The sequence below is a fragment of the Alligator mississippiensis genome, chromosome 1 (assembly GCF_030867095.1).
Source record: "Alligator mississippiensis isolate rAllMis1 chromosome 1, rAllMis1, whole genome shotgun sequence".
NCBI classification, from domain to species: Eukaryota; Metazoa; Chordata; order Crocodylia; family Alligatoridae; genus Alligator; species Alligator mississippiensis.
In genome coordinates this window covers 483,764,221-483,788,426 of record NC_081824.1, presented here as the reverse complement: position 1 = coordinate 483,788,426, position 24,206 = coordinate 483,764,221, and the positions used below count along the sequence as shown (strand labels likewise).

At 54.3% G+C, this 24,206-nt stretch overlaps 2 protein-coding genes across 2 annotated transcripts; one reads left to right on the top strand and one right to left on the bottom strand.

Annotated features, from left to right (window-relative positions):
• Nucleotides 1-383: 383 nt before the first annotated feature.
• Nucleotides 384-3,897, bottom strand: LOC132249247 (zinc finger protein 391-like). The gene is made up of 2 exons (XM_059723825.1): nucleotides 1,731-3,897; nucleotides 384-707 (listed from the first exon to the last, which is right to left on the bottom strand). Exon 1 carries the CDS (start codon nucleotides 3,730-3,732, stop codon nucleotides 2,428-2,430), a length of 1,305 nt encoding a protein of 434 aa, XP_059579808.1. The 5' UTR covers nucleotides 3,733-3,897; the 3' UTR covers nucleotides 384-707; nucleotides 1,731-2,427.
• Nucleotides 3,898-11,370: 7,473 nt separating this feature from the next.
• LOC132249236 (zinc finger protein 420-like) lies at nucleotides 11,371-17,625 on the top strand. The gene is made up of 2 exons (XM_059723789.1): nucleotides 11,371-11,562; nucleotides 14,266-17,625. The coding sequence occupies exons 1-2, from the start codon at nucleotides 11,412-11,414 to the stop codon at nucleotides 16,725-16,727; spliced, it is 2,613 nt and encodes an 870-aa protein (XP_059579772.1). The 5' UTR covers nucleotides 11,371-11,411; the 3' UTR covers nucleotides 16,728-17,625.
• Nucleotides 17,626-24,206: the final 6,581 nt, after the last annotated feature.

Genomic DNA, 24,206 nt, shown 5'->3' with positions numbered 1-24,206 from the left:
TGTTTCTGAGAAGACTTTGTATTGCCGAGCGTGTTCCCTTTCCCTGCAGTCCTAGCATCTTGGCAGCTCTTGGAAGGGCTGGAATGTTCTGACACTTACTTTGCGCTTAAATGTTAGGTAAATCGATGAATAAATGTTCCAGCGGCAGAATGCTTTGACCAAGAGATCCTTTTTAATGTTTGATTTCTTTTAATTACAGATAAATGTAGATAAATTTCACAACTGTAAATGTGGATTCCATTACCCTTTTATGAATATTTGTACCAAATATTTTTGTTCTTTGTTTTATATGAAACTTTATCATCCCCGCAGGAGAATGGAAATGCTATTTTAACTCCATGTTTTTCAAAATAAAGTTCTTGCAAAATGATTTTCGGTCTTCAAGTGTGTGATTATTTAAAATGAAATTGTAACTTTCTCTAGAGAAGACTCCCCTAGTTAACAATGGCAAGCACTTGGAGGTCGGCAATCTTGCAATTTTTTTTTTCTGATTTTTTCTTTCATTTCATTAACATTGTCACTTTTTTCACATAAAATGAGTCGCACGTTGTACGAATTGGCTATGTCCTTCCGTGGAAGTGGGGCTTAATCGCAGAAATCCCAAATGTGGTTTCCTCTTTTAATCTAAATTCCAACACTAGATGTAGGATCCTTGCCCCAGTCTGTCATGGCTTCATCTGGTGGCCCAATGCCTGTGATTGCTCTGCCTGTTTGAATACAAGAGACTAGTTTAGAACAAGAGGGAGAATTTGAGAAGCCAAAGGCAGTGACTGCTAAGTCTAAGTCCTGTGTCTTTTGGGCCATATCCCTGCTGGGATTACTGTGGCCTTTTGTGTGCGGAGGGGGCCCTATATTCTCTTCCAACTCTACAAAGTTGTGTAAATAACTATGATTTTTTAACATCCTCTCTTAGATTCATAGCTGTCAGGGGCTGGAAGGAACCTCGCAAGATCATCGTGTCCAGCCCCCTGCACTAGGCAGGAAGGACAACTGGGGTCAGGTGACCCCAGCAAGGTGACCATCCAGTCTCCTCTTGAAGATGTCCAGGGTAGGTGATGGCACCCAGTCTGGAGAGAGTTTATTCCAGAGCTGGACACCCTGATTGTGAAGAAGTTTTTCCTAGTGTTAAGCCTGAAACGGTCTTCTGGAGTTTGTGGCCATTACTCCTACTTTTCCCCAAGGGTGCCCTGGTAAACAGTTGTTCGCCAAGCCCCCGATGTAGCGGTAAGCTGCTACTAAGTCCCCTCTCACCCTTCTCTGCTTTAGGCTGAAGAGCCCCAGGTGCCTCCGCCTTTCCTTGTATGGCTTGCTGTGCAAGTCTATGATCATACGTGTGGCTCTTTTCTGCACTCTCAAGATTTACCACGACCTTGTTAAAGTGTGGTACCCACGTGTGTGTGTGTGTGTGTGTGCACAAGTGTGTATAGAGTTATTTTGGTTAGTCTATAAGGTACAAATCTACCCTTCCTTCTATTTGTCTGAAGACTAACATGGCTAACTATGTTTCAAATGTGATCCTCAGCATTTGGAGTGGGGGGGGAAAGGGTGGTTGCATGAGGCAGCATTGTTGCATGTTGCAGCCAGGCTGCTGTGGGTGTAGCAGGGGCGGAGTGGAGCTACAGGGTGATATGGAGCATCAGGGGTTGGCCTGGTGTTCAGCTGCATGGTACAGGTGCAGAATGGATATAACAGTAGTAGTAGTAGCCTGGTTCATAGTTTCTGTCAAGTACCGGTGATCCAGGGGGTCGGCAGCAGTCAGGCCTGGAAGTCTCTGCTCCTTTCCCTTATGGTGCCATTTGGGTCAGCAGCGGGTGAGGTCCATGGGCATCCATCTGCAGTCCTCCCTTAAGGTGCCATTTGGGTTGTCTGTGGGCAAGGTCCACGGGCCTCCATCCGCAGCTCTCCCTTACGCACCATCTGGGCCTGTAGCGGGCAAGGGCCGGGAGGTCTCCGCTGTCTGCTCTCAGGCTCATCTTGCCGAGCTGCGGTGTGGTGCTGCCCTGCTCGCAAAAGGGTCGAGCACTGACAGCCTTTCACACTCTGAAGCCTGAGCTACGGTGTGGCACTGCCCAGCTCTCCCTACTGCGCTGTTTCTCCTCTCTCTCCCGTCATTTCATATCCAGGTTCCCCACATCTGCTGCTGCCCCCGTTCATTTCTGCAGTGGTTCTCTTGTGCCCGCCGCGTGTTGAGTGCCTCCGAGCTGGTCACCCAGGATGCTGACTCCCTTGCTGAAAAGGGATTAATGGGAGATGTCGCTTGTCTTTGCTGTCTGGTTGAAGCGGCCACCTGAGGCTTTATCTGCAAATCACATGAAACAGGTCGCCTTTGGGGGTCAACCCCCTTTGCTTGCTGCCAAAAAGAGAAGTGGAGAAGATGGCAAACGCAGGTGTGCGATGCCTTGCTCAATAAGAGACTAATACCATTGATTAGTCGCGGCGCGGTGCCCCGACCCCTGCGCCTCGCAGCCACCAGAGAAGGGCGGGTAACGTGGGAACGGGGCGGGGCGCCGCGCGTTTCTCACAGGGCTGCGCGGCCGGGGGAGCCTGGCACGAAACACACCCCGTGGTCCGGAGCTCCGCGCTGGGCCAGCAGCCGGGGGGTGCTTGTCCGAATGCAGCACTGGTGGGTGCTGAGCAGGCAGACAACTCCCAGGGCTTCCTGCACGGCTGGCAGAAATAGAGATGCTTCTGGGTGTGGATGTGCTGATACTGGGACAGGTGGGAGAGATGGGGGAAGTTTTTCCAATACTCAGAGCACTGATGTGGCTTCTCCCCTGTGTGGATGAGCTGGTGTCGGGTCAGGTGGGAGGATTGGGTGAAACTCTTGCCACACTCAGAACAGCGATGTGGCTTCTCCCCTGTGTGGAGGGCCTGGTGCAGGGTAAGGGTGGAGGACTGAGCAAAACTCTTCCCACACACAGAACAACGATGTGGCTTCTCCTGTGTGTGCATGCACCTGTGCCTGGCCAGGCTGCAGGGCTGCCTGAAGCTCATCCCACACTTTGTGCAGCAGTGTGGTTGCTGCCTCTTCTGCACACACCGGTGCTGGGACAACTTTTGCCAGCTGATGAAGTTCTTCCTGCACTTGTTGCAGCGGTGCGTCTTCCTCCCCAAGTGCATCCGACGGTGCTGAACCAGGGAGAAGAAATGGGTGAAGGTCTTACCACATGTGACACAGCAGTACTGACGCTTCTTCCTGTGCACATGTTGTTTTTTGAGCAGCTCCAAGCTGCGCACAAAGCTCTTCCCCCTTTTGGTGAAGCGGTGGGGGAGCTGTCCAGAATGGACCTGGTGGTGAGCAGCCAGGGTCGAGAGGCACGTAAAGCGCTTCCCACACGTGGCACATACATGGGGCTTCTTCCTAGCACGTCTTATCTTGTGCAGAGCCAGGCGCGAGGGGCAACTAAAGCTTTTCCTGCACTGAGGGCAGGAGTGGCCTCTCCCCCTGGGCTCGGTAGCGAGCTCCTGCCTCACTACCAGCTCCTCCACACTGCCCTGGTTTGCATGCAGTGTCTCTCTCCAGTGCGCCTTTCCTTTCGTTCTCTTCTGGTGTCTCAGCATGACATATTCATCCCTGCACCTTGGGCTGTTTCGGGCTTGTTCCCCTTCTTCACTCCAACGCCCAACTAGAGATGGGACCTCGTTCACTGCTACATTCTCCTGCTTTTGGGGCATCCCCTGACCCTTGTGCCACTGGTCCTTCGCTGGGCTCAGGGAATCCACCTCACCCATACTCCCCAGGGAAGCCCATGGTGGCTCCAGCTTTCCAGGCCCTTCCTCAGGACCCTGCTCCTCGGTTCTGCTCAGCAACCAGGCATGTCCTGCATGGGAGGAAGAAACACCAGATTAGTCCCGGCCCTGCTGCCAAGGGGCAAGCACTGCTATTCCCTGTGCTGGGATGGGCCTCAGAGCAGGACAGGACTTGGCACTTGTGTTTTCTCTAGAAAATTAGGTATTTCTGCCAAAGGCCCAAGTGCCGGCGGTGAGGCAGTGCCAGGTCCCTGTGCCAGTTTCATCTTCCCTACTCGGTGGGGTTAAGCTGCACACTCACAAGGGTTTCTGGCCCAGCTCTCAGCCCCATCATCTCAGGCCCTATTAAATTACTATTTAATTACTATTAAACTTTACCTGATACTAAATGGGCAAGGGGCCATGTCAATCCTTGGGGGTCTTTGGCAAAAAGACTACTGACTCTTTGAATTTCAGGGCGTGGAACAACACCTGTCTGCACACATGACAGCACAAGCTATTTGAGGTCAGCACCCTGAAATGGCAGCGCAGGACAGGTCTCCAGTTTCCAGGCTCCCTTTCACCCTGGGCACAACGCATTTTTGATAGGGGAGCTGGGTGGAGGGGACAGCCAGAACTCACCTGACAGCAGGTCCTCCGGCCTCAAGATTGCCCCACAGTACACATCATCACAGACCCAGAGCTCGACCTGTTCTCGCTGGATGCGGCAGATCAAGTCAGGTGTGGGACCTCGATATCCTGCTTGGGCAGTGGTTAAAGAGAGTTTATTCACTGGTACTGTATTCAGAATAAGTAATTGAAATTTGATGAATGGAGGCAATGAACTCAAGGATTATACTAAGGACTTGAAGGACAAGGGAGAATGGACATTTAGGATGAAAGGGAAGGCATAGCAGGGGGAAGAGGATGGTCCATTTCATCCAGGTACTGGACATATGGTCATAGGAAAGCAAACACCAGTGCAATTCCAGGCAAATGAGTGGAAATGAGTTTCAACAGGACACACTAGGCAGGAGAGGGAGGAAATCAGAATAACTGCCCAAGGAATGGCTGTTAGTGCATTTTGAGGCACAATGAATGGCAAATGATATGATCATTGTGAGAAGGCAAAGGGAAATCATGTTATTAAGGGGAAAGACTCCAGGGAAGGCAGCTGGATAAAATGAAGGAGGAATATATACAAGTATGAGGTCTGAGAGGTCTGTTCATGGACAGAGCAGTGGGGAGCAAAGGGATTTAATCCCCCGCCCAAACGTTCATGAGGATGAAAGTGTTAATACCAGGAAGAAGGCAGAAAAGGATCTTGGAGTCAGTATTGATGCCAAAATGAACATGGGGCGACAGTGTGGGGACACGGTCAGGCCACAGTTGGAGTATTGTGTCTAGTTCAGGGCGCCGCACTTCAGGAGGGATGTGGACAGCATGGAGAGGGTCCAGAGGAGGCCATTCACATGATCGGGGGGCAGCAGGGCAGGCCCTACGAAGAGAGGCGACGGGACCTGAACCTGTTCAGCCTCCACAAGAGAAGGCTGAGACGGGATCTGCTGGATGCCTATAAACTTGCCAAGGGGGACCAGCAGGCCATGGAAGAGTCCCTGTTCCCCCGAGCACTACCGGGGTAAGAAGGAACAACAGCCATAAGCTGACAGAGTAGATTCAACCTAGACATTGGGAGGCGCTACTTCACTGTCAGGGCGGCGAGGAGCTGGAACCAACTTCCAAGGGAAGTGGTGCTCGCTGCAACCCTCAGGGCCTTCGAAAGAAGGCTAGGCAATCACCTAGCCGGGGTCGTGTTATCCCAGCATCCCCCCTGGCATGGGCGGGAAAGTCGGACTTGATGATCTGCTTAGGACCCTTCCGACCCGACCAGCTATGAAACTATGAAGATGACAACAACACTGCAGAGCTCACATGGCTCGAGGGCAAAGCAAGAACCAGAGCTTTACCGAGGGAAACGAGGGCTTGGTAGTTCCTCAGCATCTGGTCCCGGTAAAGCCCCTTGTCCTCCTCTTCCAGCAGCTCCCACTGCTCCCGTATGAAATACACTGCCACGTCCTGAAACACCTCCCGGAGCTGCAGGCACAAGCGTTACAGCATCAGTGTCTCCTGCCCCGCTGCCCCCAGCCCCCACGGCCCTGTCTGCACTCACTCTGCACTACAGCCCTTTGCACGCTTAGCCAGGACAGACAGGGGTACGCTACTCAGCTGACACGTGACATGCAGGATCCTGGTTTTGTCTGTTTGAAAACTGCAAGTTCTCTCATAAAAGAAAAAAAAAATTGCTCCCAACCCATAGTCCCCCAGCCCTGCTGCTGCCCCACACTCCCCCCACAGTCACCTGGCCCTGCTGCGGACTCGCTCCCTATGTACAGCCCTGCTGGCACTGCTGGTCCCCTCAGTCCTCACCCACAGCACTCTGCCCAGCCCAGCCCGGGACCCCAGGTGCCCCCCCCCGCGCGGGGCCCGCCCCCCCCACAGCCCGGGGCGGCCCCGGCCGGGACGAGCGGCTGCGGCGGAAGCGCACGCGGACCCGGCCCCGCCCGCCCGCCCGCCGCGTCCTGCTGCCGGGGGCGGGGCTCTGCCCCTTCCTCCAATCGTTGCACGGGTCGGATTTGCATATGCAAATCGGACACGAGCCGGCCGCTCTGCCGTCTGCACCTGGCGGGAGGAAGGAGACCTAGCCCCGCCCCGGCCGCAAAGCGCCCTGGGAAGAGCCGGGGCCCCGCCCCCCGCAGGAGCGCCGAGCACGCGTGTGCGGACAGCGAGACCCGCCCCACCCTACCCTCCGATGAGCCTCCCCCACGGGGAGAGCGCTGCACGCCCCCCCCGGGACACGTGGATCCGTCCCCGGGCCCCCGTGCGTGTGAGGGGCGAGGCGGGGCCGCGGGCGGGCGGTGGGGAAGCGCCCGGGCTGGAGCACGAGCTGCCCCGTGTCCCAAAGAGGGGCCCCCGCCCCGCCCCGCCCGGAGCCAGGTCCTTGCCCGCCTGCTCGGTGCGCGAGGTCCCACGGGCCCCAGAGAGCACGAGTGCCCCCACAAGTAGAGGGCGGGGCGGGGCGGGGCACACAGCACGTGCTGCACGGGCGGGGGCAGCGAGCCAGCGAGCCCCCGGAGCCGGGCGCAGGCGAGGGGTCGGGGGCAGGCCTGGGCGGCTGTCCCGCCTCGGGGGAGCCTCGAGCGCCGGCTGCTGCCCGGGACGGGCCACGAGATGGAAAAGCCCCGCGGCCCGCTGGGACGGGCTGTGGTCTGTCTGGCGGGTCGCGGTCCCGCGTCTTCCTCGCAGCTCCCCGCACACACACGCTCTACGGCTGTTGGCTCTTGCCATGCGGCCGCGGTCACAGTCAGTGATGTCATTGCCGTGCTAACGATCCGTGTTGTAATAATATCCACCAATGCGAGGCCGGTGCAGGCCTCCTTGTCCCCCTTGCGCTGCGGCTGGTGCAGGGGAGGGGATGTGGGAGTCCCCGTGACTTCCAGCCCGTCGGTGCCGGTGCCGTCCCCCTGTCGTGCCCCAGCTCGAGTCTGGGATCGTGCCCGGTATGCAAAGGCCAATAAAGATACCAGGGGTGAAAGTACAAAGGTTTACTGCTAGCAATAAAAGGTTACGTGAAATTATTCCGCTCGCACAAGCACACCAGATCACTAATCTAAGCATCTCTTATACAGGAGTTTTTGAGCCTTCATAAGCATACTTGTTTGCTGATTGGTTATGAGTGACGCAAGAAGTTCTTTACTGAGCGTGTCTCTATACCTGTGTTTTAGCCATGTATCTCATTTGCATACATGTGTGTTTCATTAGCATACTTCCCCACCCAGGGGCGTGATTTTTAGTATTCTAATGAGCCCTTTTAACCCAGTTCCCTGTTTTTTCTTTTTGTTTTCAAGCCCCCTTTATCTAGGACTGTCTCCTCCTTATCATTGCAGATGGGCATTCGTCACATAGCATTCTCTTCCGCTTCGTCTTCGGGCACTGCTTTCTAGGTCACTCCTTACATTCCCCCAGGCCTCCGTCCTGCTGCAGCCCCGGGACAGGCAGACCTGGGCGCTGTCGGCACGTGGACGCTTCTCAAGTAAGTGCCCCGGGCCGGGCGCGTCCCCAGATCTCTGCCAGAGCTGCTCGGCGGGTCTGTGCTCCGACACGTCCGGGCTGTTGTTCTCCCGGTGCCCCGGCAGCATTTCACATGTCCGTGCTGTGCGTTTCCCCGCTTCCCCCCTGAAAATGTGGATGTGACAGCACCAACATCGCGGCGGCATCTCCCCCAGCAGCGATGTCCCTGCCGGCTCGGACGCGGCGCTGTGATCTCCACCGGCGCTGGGCTCATCTCCAGCCTCGTGCCTGTGGAGGTCTGTTAGGAAGAGCGGTGGGACGATGAGTCTCCCTTCTCCCCCCTCTTCCACACACTGCAGCCTCCAGCTCCCTTCACCCCAGGCCAGTGCAGGGGACGAGCAGGGCTTTCCCCTGCCCCCACCCCAGGGCTCACCTGTGCACTCTCTTCCACCTGCAGGTGCTGGGACCCTGAGCCGAGCGGATCAGCAGCCTCCAGAGGAAGGGCCTGTGAACCTGGAGCCGCAGAGACCCTCCCCAGGGAGACGGGGACAGAGCGGCTCCCTGACACCTGGGCCGGGCCAGCTGCAAGAGGGGCAGGGCAGGCCGGCGAAGCAGGGGCAGAGCATGGAGGTGAGCAGGGCACCAGCTGGAGGTGGGGATGGGAGTGCAGCTGGGGCAGAGCCCAGGAGGAGCCAGGGGTGCTGTCAAGAGTTTGGGGAGCAGAGACCTGAAGAGTGAGACGTCTCTGGTGACAGTTGCAAACCCCCCAGGCTGCATTAGCAGGCGCGCGCTCCCGGGTGCAGAGAGCCAGGGGTGCTGGCACGGGAAGGCCTGGGCAGAGTCCCTGGAGCTGGGCTCCCTGCCTCTAAATGTGCTGCCTGGGCTGCCTCCAAGGGCCGAGGAAATGGAGCGTGTTGAGCTGGGCTGAGGCCGACACACGAGCTCCTATGTCCACAGCTGCATCCATGGCTAAGGTGCAAATACTTGTAGTAGAGCGAGTACAGACAGGGCAGCGGGGGCAGGAGACACTGATGCTGTAACGCTTGTGCCTGCAGCTCCGGAAGGTGTTTGAGGACGTGGCAGTGTATTTCACACGGGAGGAGTGGGATCTGCTGGAAGAGGAGGACAAGGGGCTTTACCAGGACCAGATGCTGACGAACTACCAAGCCCTCCTTTCCCTGGGTAAAGCTGTGGTTCTTGCCTCTCCCTGCAGCCATGTGAGCTCTGAAGTGTTGTCTTCTCCCTGGTTTTCAAGTGTCTTCTGCTCATGACCTCCTGATATCAAGCCTGAACCTACTCAATCAATTTATGGCTGTTGTTCCTTGTTATCCCAGGTGGGGCTCGGGGAGCAGAGCTGCACCTGTTTTCCACTGGTCCCCACTGGTGAGTTCATAGAGGGCCACCAGATCTCCTCTCAGTCTTCTCCTGTGCAGGCTGAATAGATTCAGGCCGTTTAGTCTGTCTTAGTAGGGCCTGCCCTGCTACCCCTTCACCATGTGAGTGGCCCTTCTCTGGACCCTCTCAAGGTTAGCCACATCCCTCTTTGAAGTGCGGCGCCCAGAACTGGACGCAGTACTCCAACTGTGGCCTGACCAGCGCCGCATGGAGGGGAGGATCACCTCCCTGGACCTGCCTGAGATGCATCTGTGCATGCACAACAAGGTCCGGTTACCCTTACTGACTGTCACCCCATGTTCATCTTGGAGTGTATGTTGACTCCCAAGATCCCTTTCAGCTGCTGTGTTGAGAAGGGTGTTCCTCCGCCTTGACGTCGAAGTGTCCTCCTGTACCTCTGCATCCCCATCCACCGACGAACCTTGGTTGAAAGCTCGCCGTAGAACTTCAGCCAACCTGGAAGAGAAACGCACGCTTACCTTTCAGGGAGAGATTTAGCCTGATCCACCCTAGCATGTTTGCTGCGCAGAAGGGCGGGCCATGGTGGAGGAATGCAAAGCCGCCTGGTAACACCAGCTCCAAGTCACCAGTTGACCTCTGCATCCCCATCCACCGACAAACCTAGGTTTAAAGCTCGCTGTACAAGATCAGTCAACCTGGAAGAGAAATGCATGCTTACTTTTCAGGGAAAGATTTAGCCTGCTCTGCCCTAGCATGTCTCCCGTGTGGAAGTGCGAGCCGTGGTCGAGGAATCCAAACCTGCCAGGTAACACCAGGTCCGAAGCTGCCGGTTGACCTCTCTGATGCAGGCCTTGTGGCACCATCCATGTCTGCTCACCAGAAGAACAGATGAGAAAACCACCTGTGCTCCTGTCTCCGTAAGCGTCATACGTGCCCATATGGATGGGGGTCAAGGGGTAGTGATCAGAGGGCTGGATGAGGTCTGGGATCACGGCCGTGACGTCCTGAATCCAGGCAAGCAGCAAATCGCACGTGCCATGGGATCCGGGCGACAGGTGGGTCCCTCCGTTCCGCTCAGGAGGGAGTTGCCCAGACGAGGACCCGGCGTCTCTTCCTGTGGGTTTTCCGGCATCGCTGAGTCTGCGCCATGCGTGGAGCCACATCGGCTGCTCTGGAGTCATCCTCCCCTGCCTCCTCCTCCCATGCTGCCAGGGCCTCGTACCTGTTCGCCAGGTGTACTGCGGGGGTCGACACTGCGGGAGCAGAAATAGCCCTGGCCCTGGTGGTAACGGTCCGTGATACCATTGGGGCGTTGGGTCCCTCCTGGGGTGCCTCTCCACTAGGTACTTGACCCTGCAGAGAACAGAAATTCCCGTCAATTTTGTCCTCGGCAGCTCTGATTTCCCTCAGCCCGTTAAGCTCCACCTGGAGCTCCCTCACCTGCCCCTCCAGGGCCCGAAGGTAGGCACACGTGGGACAGGTGAGGGTCACCGTGCACTCCCCGCACAGCCCACAGAGGCCCTGCCAGACAGCCTGCCACGTCCTTACCATTATTGTAGAGTGACGTGTCTTCCTCTCTCCCCTGTTGGAGAATCGGACCTGGCTTCTGCTTGCCCACCTTGTGCCAATGCTGGCGCAAACACAGGCGCGTCCTTGCAGGGGGCTTGCACTCCTGCCTGCAAACTGCCTGGAAACGGCTCCTGTTGGCAGTCCCTGCTCACTGACTCCCTGCTCACGGGCCATTGCGGGGCTGGGGGGCTATGGGTTGGGAGCAATTGGGTTTTTTTTTATGAGAGAATTTGCAATTTTTAAAGAGAAAACCAGGATCCCTGCATGTCATGTGTCAGCTGAGTAGCGTACCCCTGGCTGTCCTGGCTAAGTGTGCAAAGCGCTGTAGTGCAGAGTGAGTGCAGACAGGGCTGTGGGGGCAGCGGGGCAGGAGACACTGATGCTGTAACGCCTGTTCCTTCAGCTCTGGGAGGTGTTTCTTAGGCAGTTATTCTCATTTCCTTCCTCTCTTGCCTAGTGTGTCCTGTCCAAACTCATTTCCACTCATTTGCCTGGAATTGCACTGGTGTTTGCTTCCTGTGACCATACGTCCACTACCTGGATGAAAATGACCATCCTCTTCCCCCTGCTATGCCTTCCCTTTCATCCTAAATGTCCATCTTCCCTTGTCCTTCAAGTCCTTAGTCTAATCCTTGAGTTCACTGGCTCCATTCCCCAAATTTCAGTTGCTCATTCTGCATCCAGTACCAATGGTTAAACTCTCTCTAACCACTGCCCAAACAGGATATCGAGGCCCTGCCCCTGAACTGATCTGCCGCATCCAGGGAGGACAGGTGGAGCTCTGGGTCTGTTGTGATGAGGACCGTGGGGCAATCTCGAGGTCGGAGGACGTGCTGCCAGGTGAGTTGTGGCTGTCCCCTCCACCCGACTCCCCTCTCGCAAATGCTCCATGCCCAGGGTGAAAGGGAGCCTGGAAACTGCAGACCTGCCCTGTGCTGCCATTTCAGGGTGCTGACCTCAAATAGCTTGTGCTGTCATGTGTGCAGACGGGTGTTGTTCCACCCCCTGAAATTCAAACTATGGAAACTCTCAGTAGTCTTTTTGCCAAAGACCCCCAAGGATAGACATGGCCTCTTGTCTGATTTAATATCAAGTAAACTTTAATAGTAATTTTTACAAGTTCCTCCCTGCAATACAACCTGACACGTGGCTCCTTTAGACATTACAGCAGCGGTGTTTGGTGGTGCTGGCCTCGTGTCCTCTGCTGCGTATGGGAGATGTTTGTTTCTGGCTTTCCCGCTGTTCACGTAGAAATGCACGACCGCTCCCCAACTCCCCAGAGTAAGAGCATGCACACAACACCCTCTTCCTTTGTCCAGTATTTCAGTAACTTCCTCATGCCAAATTATCTAATCCCCAAGTTCCTTACCAGCTGAACAGTTTTTCACTAGCGATAATTATGTGTTAGTTTTTTAAGTTCTTCCAGTACTGAAATGATGGTTTTCTTTGATATTTAAGATGGCAGAGAAACATCTCATGGTCAGAGCTTTTTCGGACCAGATGTGTTCTCAGGAATTCTGCCCCTTTTATACAGTTGGCAACACTTTCCTTGTTCTTTCAAGTGTATTGCTTGTGCCATTGTAGATAATCGTCAAAAGGAAACCAACAAAATGATGAGAATACAAACAAACGGTCCATCCGCCCTTCTCGGTCTTTGGTGTGACTGATATGTTTGAGGCCCAGGAGGCCATGCTTCAGGGATGTACCATTTTCTGTAGCCACTTTGCAGATATTCCAGAACCCATCCAGAACTTGTACTTACATTTCCTTGTCTAGCATAGTTAACACCACAGCCACTTACAGCAATAACGGTACACAAACACAGCCGAGCAAGCAAGACAATGACTGCAGAACGCAGTGAAGCTCAACTCTTCTTTGTACCAGGGAAACTTCTTGAGGATTCACTGCTGGTCCGCATCCTAGAAAACACAGACAGAAAAGGGAAGGGCTTAACCCCCTTTAAGTTTGTTCCTGGCATTGGATCATTTTTGACACTGTGGCTTGGCCCTGCCCCTGGCCCTGGCCCTGGCCCTGCTGGAGCTCCTTCAGAGATTCCTCTCTTTGCAGCTTGAGAGGCTGCTTTTTTAGCAATATTTTCTACTTCAAGTGACAGCTGCTGCAAGGTGTACCCTCCCACACACTTTCCTTCCTTGGCTTTCACCAGGGGTTTTCTGTTGGGGTAGGCTCCCCCTATCCTTTCCCAGCCAAGAGTAACCCACAAGGCAGTGGGAGCCAAGGTTTTCAGGCACTCTGCACTCGCCTTTCTCAGGGGTGACAACGTGGCATTTCGTAGAGACTGCCGTGCCGCAAGTAGCTCCACCACACTAACTAGTCCTAGGAGGGTGTAGTTATGAGGACTTCGTCAGGACTAATCTTTCAGTTCTTCTGCCCTGGTTATCTTCACCCTCATGGGCACAGCCTCTCACTTCTGGGCTTTTTCACCCCCAGCCATTCTTGTTGGACAAGAGAGAGGCTGGGGCTGTCCCTGGTGTCTCCTGGTCTGGTTGACCTGGAGCACGGGTCGTGTGTAACCCTGGTCTCAGGCTGCATGAAGTGGGTGGGTGGAGTGGGTGGGATTCAGAAGATTTCATGTTGTGGGGGGAAATGAACCCCCCACTGTTTGTACCAGATTCTCCCCTTGTGATGTTTCCTCTCTGGGGCCCCGAGTGTCACGAAGCCTGAGGCTCAGCCCAGAGTCCGTGTGCAGGTTCGTGCCAAGGCCTTTTTCCCAGTGCAGCTGTCTGTGATGTGGAGGCTGCCTGGGATTCATTAGCAGAGGAAAGCTCCATGGGCTCATTCCCTGCACCAGACATTGCCCCAGAAACAGGTAGGAAGCAGATCACTGCTCTCAATCCTCCACTCCCAGAACATTTCTTGGAGGGATAATGCATGAACCGTGATGGGTTTTGCTACCAAGCAGTGGAAGGCAGTGCTCAGCACACACTCCTGACTGGTGACAAGTCCTGGATATGCACCACGAGGCTGTTCACCCTTGTACCTAGATGCTGCTTTCAGGACTGCCAGAGATCAAGGGCAAGCATTGCAGATGGGTCTCACCAAAACCCTGGGGCTTGTGGAGCATGTCAGCCCAGTCAGGTGTAGGGCTCAGCACCATCCGCCCCTGGACCCACCAGTGCTGTGGGATACAGCAGCCCTTTGAGAGCCTCATTTTTCCTTTGAGCAGATCCCTCTGGTCTCATCCTCAGCCTGTTAAAACATGAAGCCATTCAGGCACAGTCCAAACACACATGTCCCACGTATTTTTTGGAGCAGGGCCTGAGGTGATGGGGCTGAGAGCTGGGCCAGAAACCTTGAGAGTCTGCCTCTTAACCCCACCGAGTAGAGAAGATGAGACTGGAACAGGGACCTGGCATGGCCTCACCCCAGCACTTGGGATTTTGGCAGAAACACCTAGTTTTCTTGAGGAAACACAAGTGCCAAGGTCCAGTCCTGCTCTGAGGCCCATCCCAGCAGAAGGAATAGCAGTGCTTGCCCCTTGGCAGCAGGGCAGGGACTAATCTGGTGTTTCTTCCTCCCATGCAGGACATGCCTGGTTGCTGAGCAGAACTGAGGAGCCAGCTGCTGAGGAAGGGCCTGGAAAGCTGGAGCCACCATGGGCTTCCCTGGGGAGTATGGGTGAGGTGGATTCCCTGAGCCCAGCAACAGACCAATGGCACAAGGGTCAGGGGATGCTCCAAAAGCAGGAGAATGTAGCAGTGAACAAGGTCCCGTCTCTATTTGGGCATTGGAGTGAAGAAGGGAAACAAGCCCGAAACAGCCCAAGGTGCAGGGAAGAATTTGTGGTGCTGAGACACCAGAAGAGGCAGAAAGGAAAGGCCCACTGGAGAGAGACACTGCATGCAAGGCAAGGCAGTATGGGGGGCCTCAGAGGGAAGCAGGAGCCCACCACCAAGCGCAGGGGGAGAGCCCACTCCTGCCCTGAGTGCAAGAAGAGTTTTAGCTGCCCCTCGCGCCTGGCTCTGCACAAGATAAAGCATGCTGGGGAGAAGCCCCATGTACGTGCCACGTGTGGGAAGAGCTTGACCAGCCTCTCTGTGCAGAGGAGGGAGCAGCCACACGGCTGCACAAGGTGTGGGAAGAGCTTCAGGCAGCCCTCCAGCCTGGCCAGGCACAGGTGCATGCACACACGGGAGAAGCGTCATCCTTGCTCTGTGTGTGGGAAGAGTTTCACCTGGTCCTCTGACCTGGTCCGTCATCTGCTGATCCACACAGGCGAGAAGCCACATCAGTGCCCTGTGTGTGGGAAGAGCTTCGCCCAATCGTGGAACCTGACCAAGCACCAGCACATCCACACAGGGGAGAAGCCATATTACTGCTCTGTGTGTGGGAAGAGTTTCACCTGGTCCTCCAATCTGGTCCGGCACCAGCTGATCCACACACGGGAGAAGCCACATCAGTGCTCTGCGTGTGGGAAGAGCTTCACCCATTCCTCCCACCTGGCCCGGCACAAGCACATCCACACCGGGGAGAAGCCTCATCAGTGCTCTGAGTGTGGGAAGAGCTTCACCAACCGCTCCAGTCTGACACAGCACCAGCTCATCCACACAAGGGAGAAGCCACATCAGTGCTCTGTGTGTCAGAAGAGATTCACCCAGCGCTCCCACCTAGCTGAGCACCAGCGCATCCACACAGGGGAGAAGCCACATCAGTGCTCTGTGTGTCAGAAGAGATTCACCTACATCTCCAGCCTGACACAGCACCAGCGCATCCACACAGGGGAGAAGCCATATCAGTGCTCTGTGTGTCAGAAGAGCTTCACCTACATCTCCAGCCTGAAACAGCACCAGCATATCCACACAGGGGAGAAGCCATTTCAGTGCTCTGTGTGTCAGAAGAGATTCACCTACATCTCCAGCCTGAAACAGCACCAGCATATCCACACAGGGGAGAAGCCATTTCAGTGCTCTGTGTGTGGGAAGAGCTTCACCCATTCCTTCCACCTAGCCCGGCACCAGCTCATCCACACAGGGGAGAAGCCATATCACTGCTCTGTCTGTGGGAAGAGATTCACCCAGCGCTCCCACCTAGCTGAGCACCAGCGCATCCACACAGGGGAGAAGCCACATCAGTGCTCTGTGTGTCAGAAGAGATTCACCTACATCTCCAGCCTGACACAGCACCAGCGCATCCACACAGGGGAGAAGCCACATCAGTGCTCTGCATGTGGGAAGAGCTTCACCAACCGCTCCAATCTGACACAGCACCAGCGCATCCACACAGGGGAGAAGCCATATCAGTGCTCTGTGTGTCAGAAGAGCTTCACCTACATCTCCAGCCTGAAACAGCACCAGCATATCCACACAGGGGAGAAGCCATTCCAGTGCTCTGTGTGTGGGAAGAGCTTCACCCAGTCCTCGCACCTAGCTGAGCACCAGCGCCTCCACACAGGGGAGAAGCCACATCGCTGTTCTGAATGTGGGAAGAGCTTCACCCGACCCTCCCACCTGACCCATCACCAGCTCATCCACACAGGGGAGAAGCCACATCAGTGCTCTGTGTGTGGGAAGAGTTTCACCAACCGCTCCGGTCTGACCCGGCACCAGCTCATCCACACAGGGGAGAAGCCACATCGGTGCTCTGTGTGTGGGAAGAGCTTCACCAACCGCTCTTGTCTGACTCGGCACCAGCTCATCCACACAGGGGAGAAGCCATATCACTGCTCTGTCTGTGGGAAGAGATTCACCCAACACTCCCACCTAGCTGAGCACCAGCGCATCCACACAGGGGAGAAGCCACATCGCTGTTCTGAGTGTGGGAAGAGCTTCACCCGACTCTCCCACATGACCCATCACCAGCTCATCCACACAGGGGAGAAGCCACATCAGTGCTCTGTGTGTGGGAAGACCTTCACCCATTCCTCCCACCTGGCCCAGCACCAGCGCATCCACACAGGGGAGAAGCCACATCACTGTTCCGAGTGTGGGAAGAGCTTCAGCCGATCCTCCCACCTGACCCGGCATCAGCTGGTCCACACAGGGAAGTAGCCACATTAGTGCTCTGCATGTGGGAAGTGCTCTGAGTGTTGGAAAAGCTTCCCCCATCTCTCCCATCTGTCCCAGTATCAGCACATCCACACCCAGAAGCATCTCTATTTCTGCCAGCCGTGCAGGAAGCCCTGGGAGATGTCTGCCTGCTCAGCACCCACCAGTGGTGCATTCAGACAAGCACCCCCATGCTGGTGACCTGAACAAAGAGTTCCCCCAGGCTTTGTCCCTTGTAGGGCACAGTGGGAGTCCAGAACCCAGAGGCTCACCCCCAAGTTTTGATTGTGGGGAAGGGGTAAGAAGAAACACCTCAGGCAGAGATCAGCTCCAACGAAGGGGAGATGAGATTTGTTTTTTGTAAAAATATATTTCTCTCTCTATATATGGTTATATGTATCTAAACCGATCCTGTTACAGAAAAAAAAAAAACCCTGCACCCTTGCACCCACACTCCTGTGCACCTGCGCACCCGTACAAAGGCCCGCTGGCCACCCGTACCCATTACAATGTCTGAAGCCACGTGCAAAACACACACAATGCACCCAGTCCTTTCTGGTCTCTCCAACCAGCCCTCCCTTCACACCTACTCATGCGCCATTTCTGGGGTCAGGTACTCTGCTCAACTGGTCTCTTCTTCATTGTAACTGCAGCTTCCACTGGAGGACCCACTGCTGCTGCTGTTGTCACTGTGGCTGTCCTCTATATCACTTGTCTGGTCCTCTTCTCCGCTGCCGTCGCTCTCTTCTTTTGTTGGTGGGGGTTGTATGGTCCTGAGCCACGTGTCCCTGTGCCAGATAGTGTTTGCTGCGTCTTCTCCATGTGATGAGGAGATGATCTTTGTATCAGGCTTGGAGCCTATGCATTCCCCATCATGAATTAAAAGCAGATAGTAGTCCCAGGGGAAGAAGTGCCTTAATGATAGGGTGACCTCCCCCAGACCGCTGTCTTCAAATGACACCCAGAGACTTTCCTTGGCTGCCTCCCAGCTTTCTCCTTCCTCCTGGTCCAGGGCTTCTGGCATATGAGCCCCTGAGTTGCAGGGAGGAGTGCATTTATGGCTGAGGAAGAATTCCCTACCCTCCTCCCTGACCTCGCCTTTCCTCACCACCACATCAGCCCTCTCCCAGACCTGCCCATGCCCAGTGGGGTCTGCCAGGAGCTGCTACTGCCACCCTATTAGCCTTTTTTATCTCTTGCTTTTCAGCCTCTGCAGACCTGTGCAGCACTTGGTACCTGCTCTTTGTTAGACCCTGCCTCTATGCGATGCCCAACAAGTAGGGAGAAAATGGATCGATACACGCATTGCTCGTCAACAGCTTTATTCCAAGTGGAGACATCTTTGGGCCAGCTTCAACAAATTGGGGAGCTGCAGTGAACATTATCTCTTTTCATATCTATATACCTTGGTTTTTACTCATTAACATTTACCCCACCTTTGCTCCACCCTTAGTCCTTCCCATCTTAAGCTCCACCTTTGTCTACTGCTTATTTTAATAGCACGCAGTTGTCTTTCCACATCACTCATTTACATGTCTTTTTGCTATGAGCGCGTCCTTAAAACCCTGACCTCTGCTTCTCTCCATCACTTGAAGTTTCTTGCTGATGTCTTCACCATCTCCAAGGTCTTGCTTGTGCTTTATCTCCTAATGATAGCTAGAGGTCTACATCTTGTTTCTTGTACACAGTGAGCTATATATTCTACAACAGTACTCTATTGTTAGAAAAATGCTTACCTAAGTGTCTTGCAGTGTTACTTTTAACATACCATTCAGCTTTTTGGTCAGCAGCTTTGCTAAGCCTTTTATTCAGCTGCAAATCCAATGCTCCCCAAGATCCAAATATTGTCACCCTGACACTCTTCCCTCCCTCCCTTCCTTGCATTCTCTCATGACATCCCTGCTAGCAAAGCTCCTGGACTGAACATGGTACCTTGTGGTTGGTGTCTGTGTCCTCTGCAGAGCTGTGCTGTGGGAATCCTCAACCCTTTCCAGGGCAGATCTCTTTCTCACTTCCCAGACCCTTGTCTTTCACAGGATTCACTGTTGTGCAGAGCTTGTTGCTAAGCCTCAGGAGCAGGAGTTGGTCCCATTCAGGGCTTCACTCCCCTGTCCCGCTGTGTAGCCAGGACCCTGCCGTGTTGAATGAACCCTGGGCAGGAGGTAGTAGAGTCCCTTACATGAGCGCAGTGTGGTTGGAGGGGTGAAGGAGGTGCAGCTGGTGGCAGGTCCTACTTTCCCCCCTGGAAGGGTGGGGAAAGTATAAAAATATTCTCCTGGTGAAATGCAGCACATTGTAATCTCGCACTCAGAGTACTGAGGCCTTCCTGAAAGTTCCACAGCCATTTGACTCCATCATAATCCTTGGGACATATACTGCTGCACAGATGCCCAAATCACCCCCGTATCCCTCAGGTAACTGCCCCCTTTCAGGGAGTCTGGCCCTACTACTGCTTCCTCAAGAGAGGGGGGATTGCAGGGAGGGGAGACCTCCCTCCCTGGGAGTCCCTGAGCTGTTCCAGTGTGTGGAAGGAAGGGGAGCATGTTCACACAGAGGTAGGTGGGCTGCACACATGTGCTTCTGCTGAGATAGCTGCTTGTGGCTCCTCCGAAGGCAGGCAGCAAGCAAGACAGGCATGAGCCAGAGACCCCAGGACCAGATGCTGCGGGCAGAGGTCAGAGACAAGAGCCCACATAGCCGAGCCTTTCCACTGGAGGGAGTTGCAGGACTCTGTTCTCCTGGGACAGGAGCAGGACATGAGACTACTGTGCAGGCCTGGCTATGAGTAAAGGCATCAGTGGGGAGCAAAGCCTTTGGCAGAGGGGCTGGGGTGGGACATGGGGAGGCTGCTGAAGGGCCTGGTGTTGCTGCCACTGCCCATGAGTGCCCTTGCCAGCTCTCCTGGATGGAGAGAGCAGGAGGGTGCTGAGGGCTGCAGGGCACAGGGAGACTGGAGGGCAAGAGGAGTGGTGCAGTGACTAAGGGAAGCCCTCCCCTCCTTCGCCCCATGGATGGTAGATCCCTTCTTAGAGCTACATCCCCGCTGTTTTCTCCTCTGTGCTCTCCTTCCTTGACTCCTTCATGACCTGCTGTGTCCTCTGGAACATCATGTCTATGGCAGTGGGTTTTTTGGGGTTTTTTTTTTTCCTTAAAAACATTTTATTAGAAAACCAGACCGCAACAAAGGGCTCAAAACGACCTGCAGGGGAAGCGCCGTGACCACGTAGGCGGGCTACCCAGGGCAGGGGAGACATCTTGATCCTGAATGTGAGCCCCGCCCTTTTGCTTGAGGCAGAGCAATGGGGGAGGTGGAGAGGAGAAAGGTGCTGAGTTTAAAGGAAGAGGCAGCACGCAGGTGAGCGATGATTATGGAGAGCTTTGGAGCAGCGAGCGAATCATCTAAGGCCTTGAATACCAGCATGAAGACAGTGATTGGTGAGATGGCAGAGGGCGTGGCGGAGGAGGAGGTCAGGGAGTGGGCTATGATTGGCTGAAGCGGCAAAGTGTTGCCTTTGGAGAAGGGGAAGAGTGGTGGCACTGCCGTACCGGAAGTTTCTGGAGAGGGGGCGGCCCCAAGGCAGGAAGAGAGGCGGAGCTATGCAGGGAACAGGGATCCTGCGGGGATGTTTCTGGAACCTTCCTATCCTTTGTGGGGAAAAGGAGACCCACGGAGAACAGTGAAACTGCGTGTTAAAGCCACCCTGACTCGGAGTGAAGGAGCAGACCACTATGTTGAAAGCAGACTTTATGAACAAGATTCAGTTTGAGGAGTTGCAAGTGAACCCGAAAGACTTAAGTTGCGTGGTGGCTTTTGATAATTTCCGCCACTGGAACATTACTTTCTGGAGGAGAGAGGCGTACTCTGCCTTCTGGGCTCGGTACGCTGAAGTGGCAGACAAGGAGGAATTGCAGGGGCTGCGTTTTGAAACTGGTCAAAAGTACCGGGAGAGGGCCTTATATATCAAGATGTATTCAGATGAGCTAGAGCAGGAAGATATGAGAAGGTGGCTGGAGGGGCAGGTCGAAAAGATCCTGGATATCCAGCGTGTCCTGGACCAGTAGCACATCTGGACCGGGGCATGGAAAGCCAGAGTGGTCCTAGAAGAAGATCTGTGACACCCCGGTGGGGTGAGGCACCTGCCCTCCCTAGTGTCCATAGGGGCCAACCGCAGATATATGACGTACCACGGCCAGCCGAAGCTGTGTAGCAGGTGCGGCGTGGAGGGCCACATAGCTGCCTTCTGTAGTCTGACGGTTTGCTACAGGTGTGGCAGCATGGGGCACCGGGCCAAAGCCTGTAAGGAAAAAGTGGAGTGCACCTTGTGTGGAGGTGAGGGGCACCTGCAGCGCCAATGCCCCCTGTCCTACGCCAACAAGGCACGAGAGTCTCACGCAACAGGGGAGAGGAGCGGAGAAACTCCGGGAGACAAGGAGACCAACATTTTAGACACAGGCACCCGCATACTCGAGGAAACACCAGAGGTGGAGCGGAGAAGTGACATGATCGAGACAGCCTGCCAACTCACCGTGTCAGAAGAAGAGCAAGAGATGGAAGAAGAGCAGAGCAAGGGAGAGGGTGAGGAGACACAAATATCTGAGCCAGCAGACATGGACCTGGAACTGGCTGGGGATCAGGGGTGTCACAGGCCAGCTGGGCACTGTGAGTGTATCAATTTTGGATCGAGGAGGCAAAGTTGGGAGTGGAATAAAGGCAAATTTATTACAGCTTACACACACACAACAGTTAACAGAAAGATAAATGCGATAAGCAGATAAGGCAATACAAAAGAGCTAATAGAAAAATAATAACAACAGATAATAATAACATAGATAGATAGATAGATAGATAGATAGATAGATAGATAGATAGATAGATAGATAGATAGGTCAATCTGTCACAGGCCAACTGGGCACTGTGAGGGTATTAGCCACACTGGGGTGTTCAAAACAACAAATAGACAGACATGGGTTGGCAACTTATCGATAGTCCCTCAATGCCAGGTGCGCACCAAGCGAAGTCAGGCGTCCCTGAAGATCAGCGCTGTCAGAGGGCTTACCGGGGAAGGGCCCTTGCTCAGGATCCGATCCTCCTCACACCGGGAGTCCAGGGTCCAGGCGTGGGACAGAAATGACCGTTCTGTTCCCTCCTTCCTGCTGGTTACCTGATGCATGTGTTTTTTAGACCTAGTTTTATGCTAATCTGTTGGCCTCAGGGACACTCACAATCTTGCCCTATAGCTGTTACCCTATGGGATTGAAAGGTGTCAAAATCATCACAAAAGGTTACTACCCAGACTCAGGTTTATCCAATAAGCAAATTATGATGCAGCACATTTAGGTTTGAAATTGACATTGCTCTGCCTAAGTCCCAACCCCTTTTAGGCTTCAGTTGAATATGCTTTCTTGGGATACCTCTTCCTGGAATGTGTTTGGGTGTGCCTAGCAGTTAGATCCAGGTTTTATTGCTAAGGCTGAACCCTGAGCAAAAAACCGTTAGGCCAGCTAATCTCACAGCTACAGCTTTGCCTCTGGGGCCCAGTCAGTTCCATGAACAGTTAATATATCAGTTTGGTTAAACTTATGACAGACAAGTTACATTTGCAAACTTACAAGCTTATATTAACTAATATTACCTATTTAGGCAAAACACCAAATGCCTCCAAGAAGCACACATTATTGCATATTAATCCCTCTGGTTCTGGCTGTCACACAGGGGAAAGAGGCTTCTTCGGTGAAAACAAAGAAGAAACAGAGTGCAAAGCCAAAGAAAAAGTGGCTAGAGGTGGAAGGGGGAAAGGTCCAGGAGACAGAAGGGGGAGTGCTGGAAACAGCAGTGGGAACGAGTGGGAAGATGCCTGTGAAGGAACAAAAGGTTGAGGAAGGGGAAGGGGAGGAAAGTGATAGTTACCTGAGCCCCTCTGCGATTGACCTTTTGGTCAGGACTACGGGGATGCAGAAAGGTGGGGGAGACACCTCAGATTTAAATAGCAACACGGACGACATCTGATTCAGGCAATCAGAAAACTCTTCTAGAAAACAGCCTGGATGGCATTGACCGTGGCATATTTAAATGTGTGAAATTGATATGGGAAGCAGAGATGGGAAACAATGACAAAAACCTTAAGGGACCTGCACACACAAGTGTTGTGCTTGCAAGCGTGCAGGATCCCATGGGGGAGGAATTATAAATATTTGGAAGAGCGATGGGGGGTTGGACCGTCGTGGTGTGGGGGTTCAAATGAGAACAAATCAGCAGGAGTGGGCATGCTGGCAAGGGAAGGCGGTTGGAAAATCAAAGGTCAGCAGGTCTTGGAAGAGGGGAGACTACAGAAAGCAGTGGTGGAGGTGGAGGGCGAGGATGTGACTGTGTACGATGTCTACGCCCCAGCCGAGGATGCGGAGCAGATGGCCGTTTTGCATAAATTGAGGATGTGTGTGGGGGGTGGAGGACCACGGATTGTGCTGGGGGATTTTAATTGCATTGTCGAGGAGGGTGGGCGAATTGGAATAGGGCAGGGAGTCGGGATGGGTAGTACGGGGAAGTGGCTGCGGGGGTGGATTAAAGACGAGGGGCTCCAGGACATTTGGGAAGGGTCAGGGGTGTTTACTAGAGTGGATCCGGGAGGACGGGAGCAATCGAGGATCGATTTTGTGCTGGTGTCGGAAGGGTTGGAGATCCGCAGGAAGCGACTGATCGACGTGAGTTTCTCAGATCATCGCGTGCTGTGGGTAGAGGTGGGCATCGGGCAGGGGCTCAAGCAGGGGAAAGGAGTCTGCAAATTAAATGCCTTGTTATTGGATGATCCCCAGGAATGCATTGCCTTCGAAAGTGCATACCCCCAGTGACAAACCTTGCAACCCTTTTTTCCCACCCGGTGGGACTGGTGGGTCGAAATTAAGGGGCGCATGTGAGAGTGGTTCGATGGCGTGCGGAAGAGAAAGGCACGACGGAAAAAGCAGCTGGCACGCTTGCAAGGAGAAGTTCAAAGATTGTGGGAAGAGTTGAAGAAGGGGGAAGCAGTGAAGAGAGAATGGGAAAGGGCGAGGGAGAGGGTTAAAAAGTGGTTCCGGACCAGGATGAGAGAACGGATGTTCCTGGCCTGGGCGCAGTGGGTGGACGAGGGGGAGGAATGGGGCAGGTTCTTCGCTTTACTAGTGAAAAGCAAAAAGCGGGTGATGGAGGCACTTTGCACAGCTGATGGAGGAAGGGTGGAGGACGTGGAGGGGGTCTTGCAGGAGGTGACTAAATATTACAAGGATTTGTTTCATAGGAAAGGGGTGGGGCAGGAACCAGTGGAGGGACTGGTGGGGAGTTTGGAAAGAAAGGTGGGGGAGGAAGGGAGGGAGAGTCTGAGAAAGGAATTGGCGGAACGTGAAATGCTGGGCGTCCTGAGAACGATGCCACTAAAGAAGACACCGGGAGGAGACGGGATCCCGGTGGATTTCTACGGGAAGTTTTGGGACTTAGTGAAGGGGGATCTC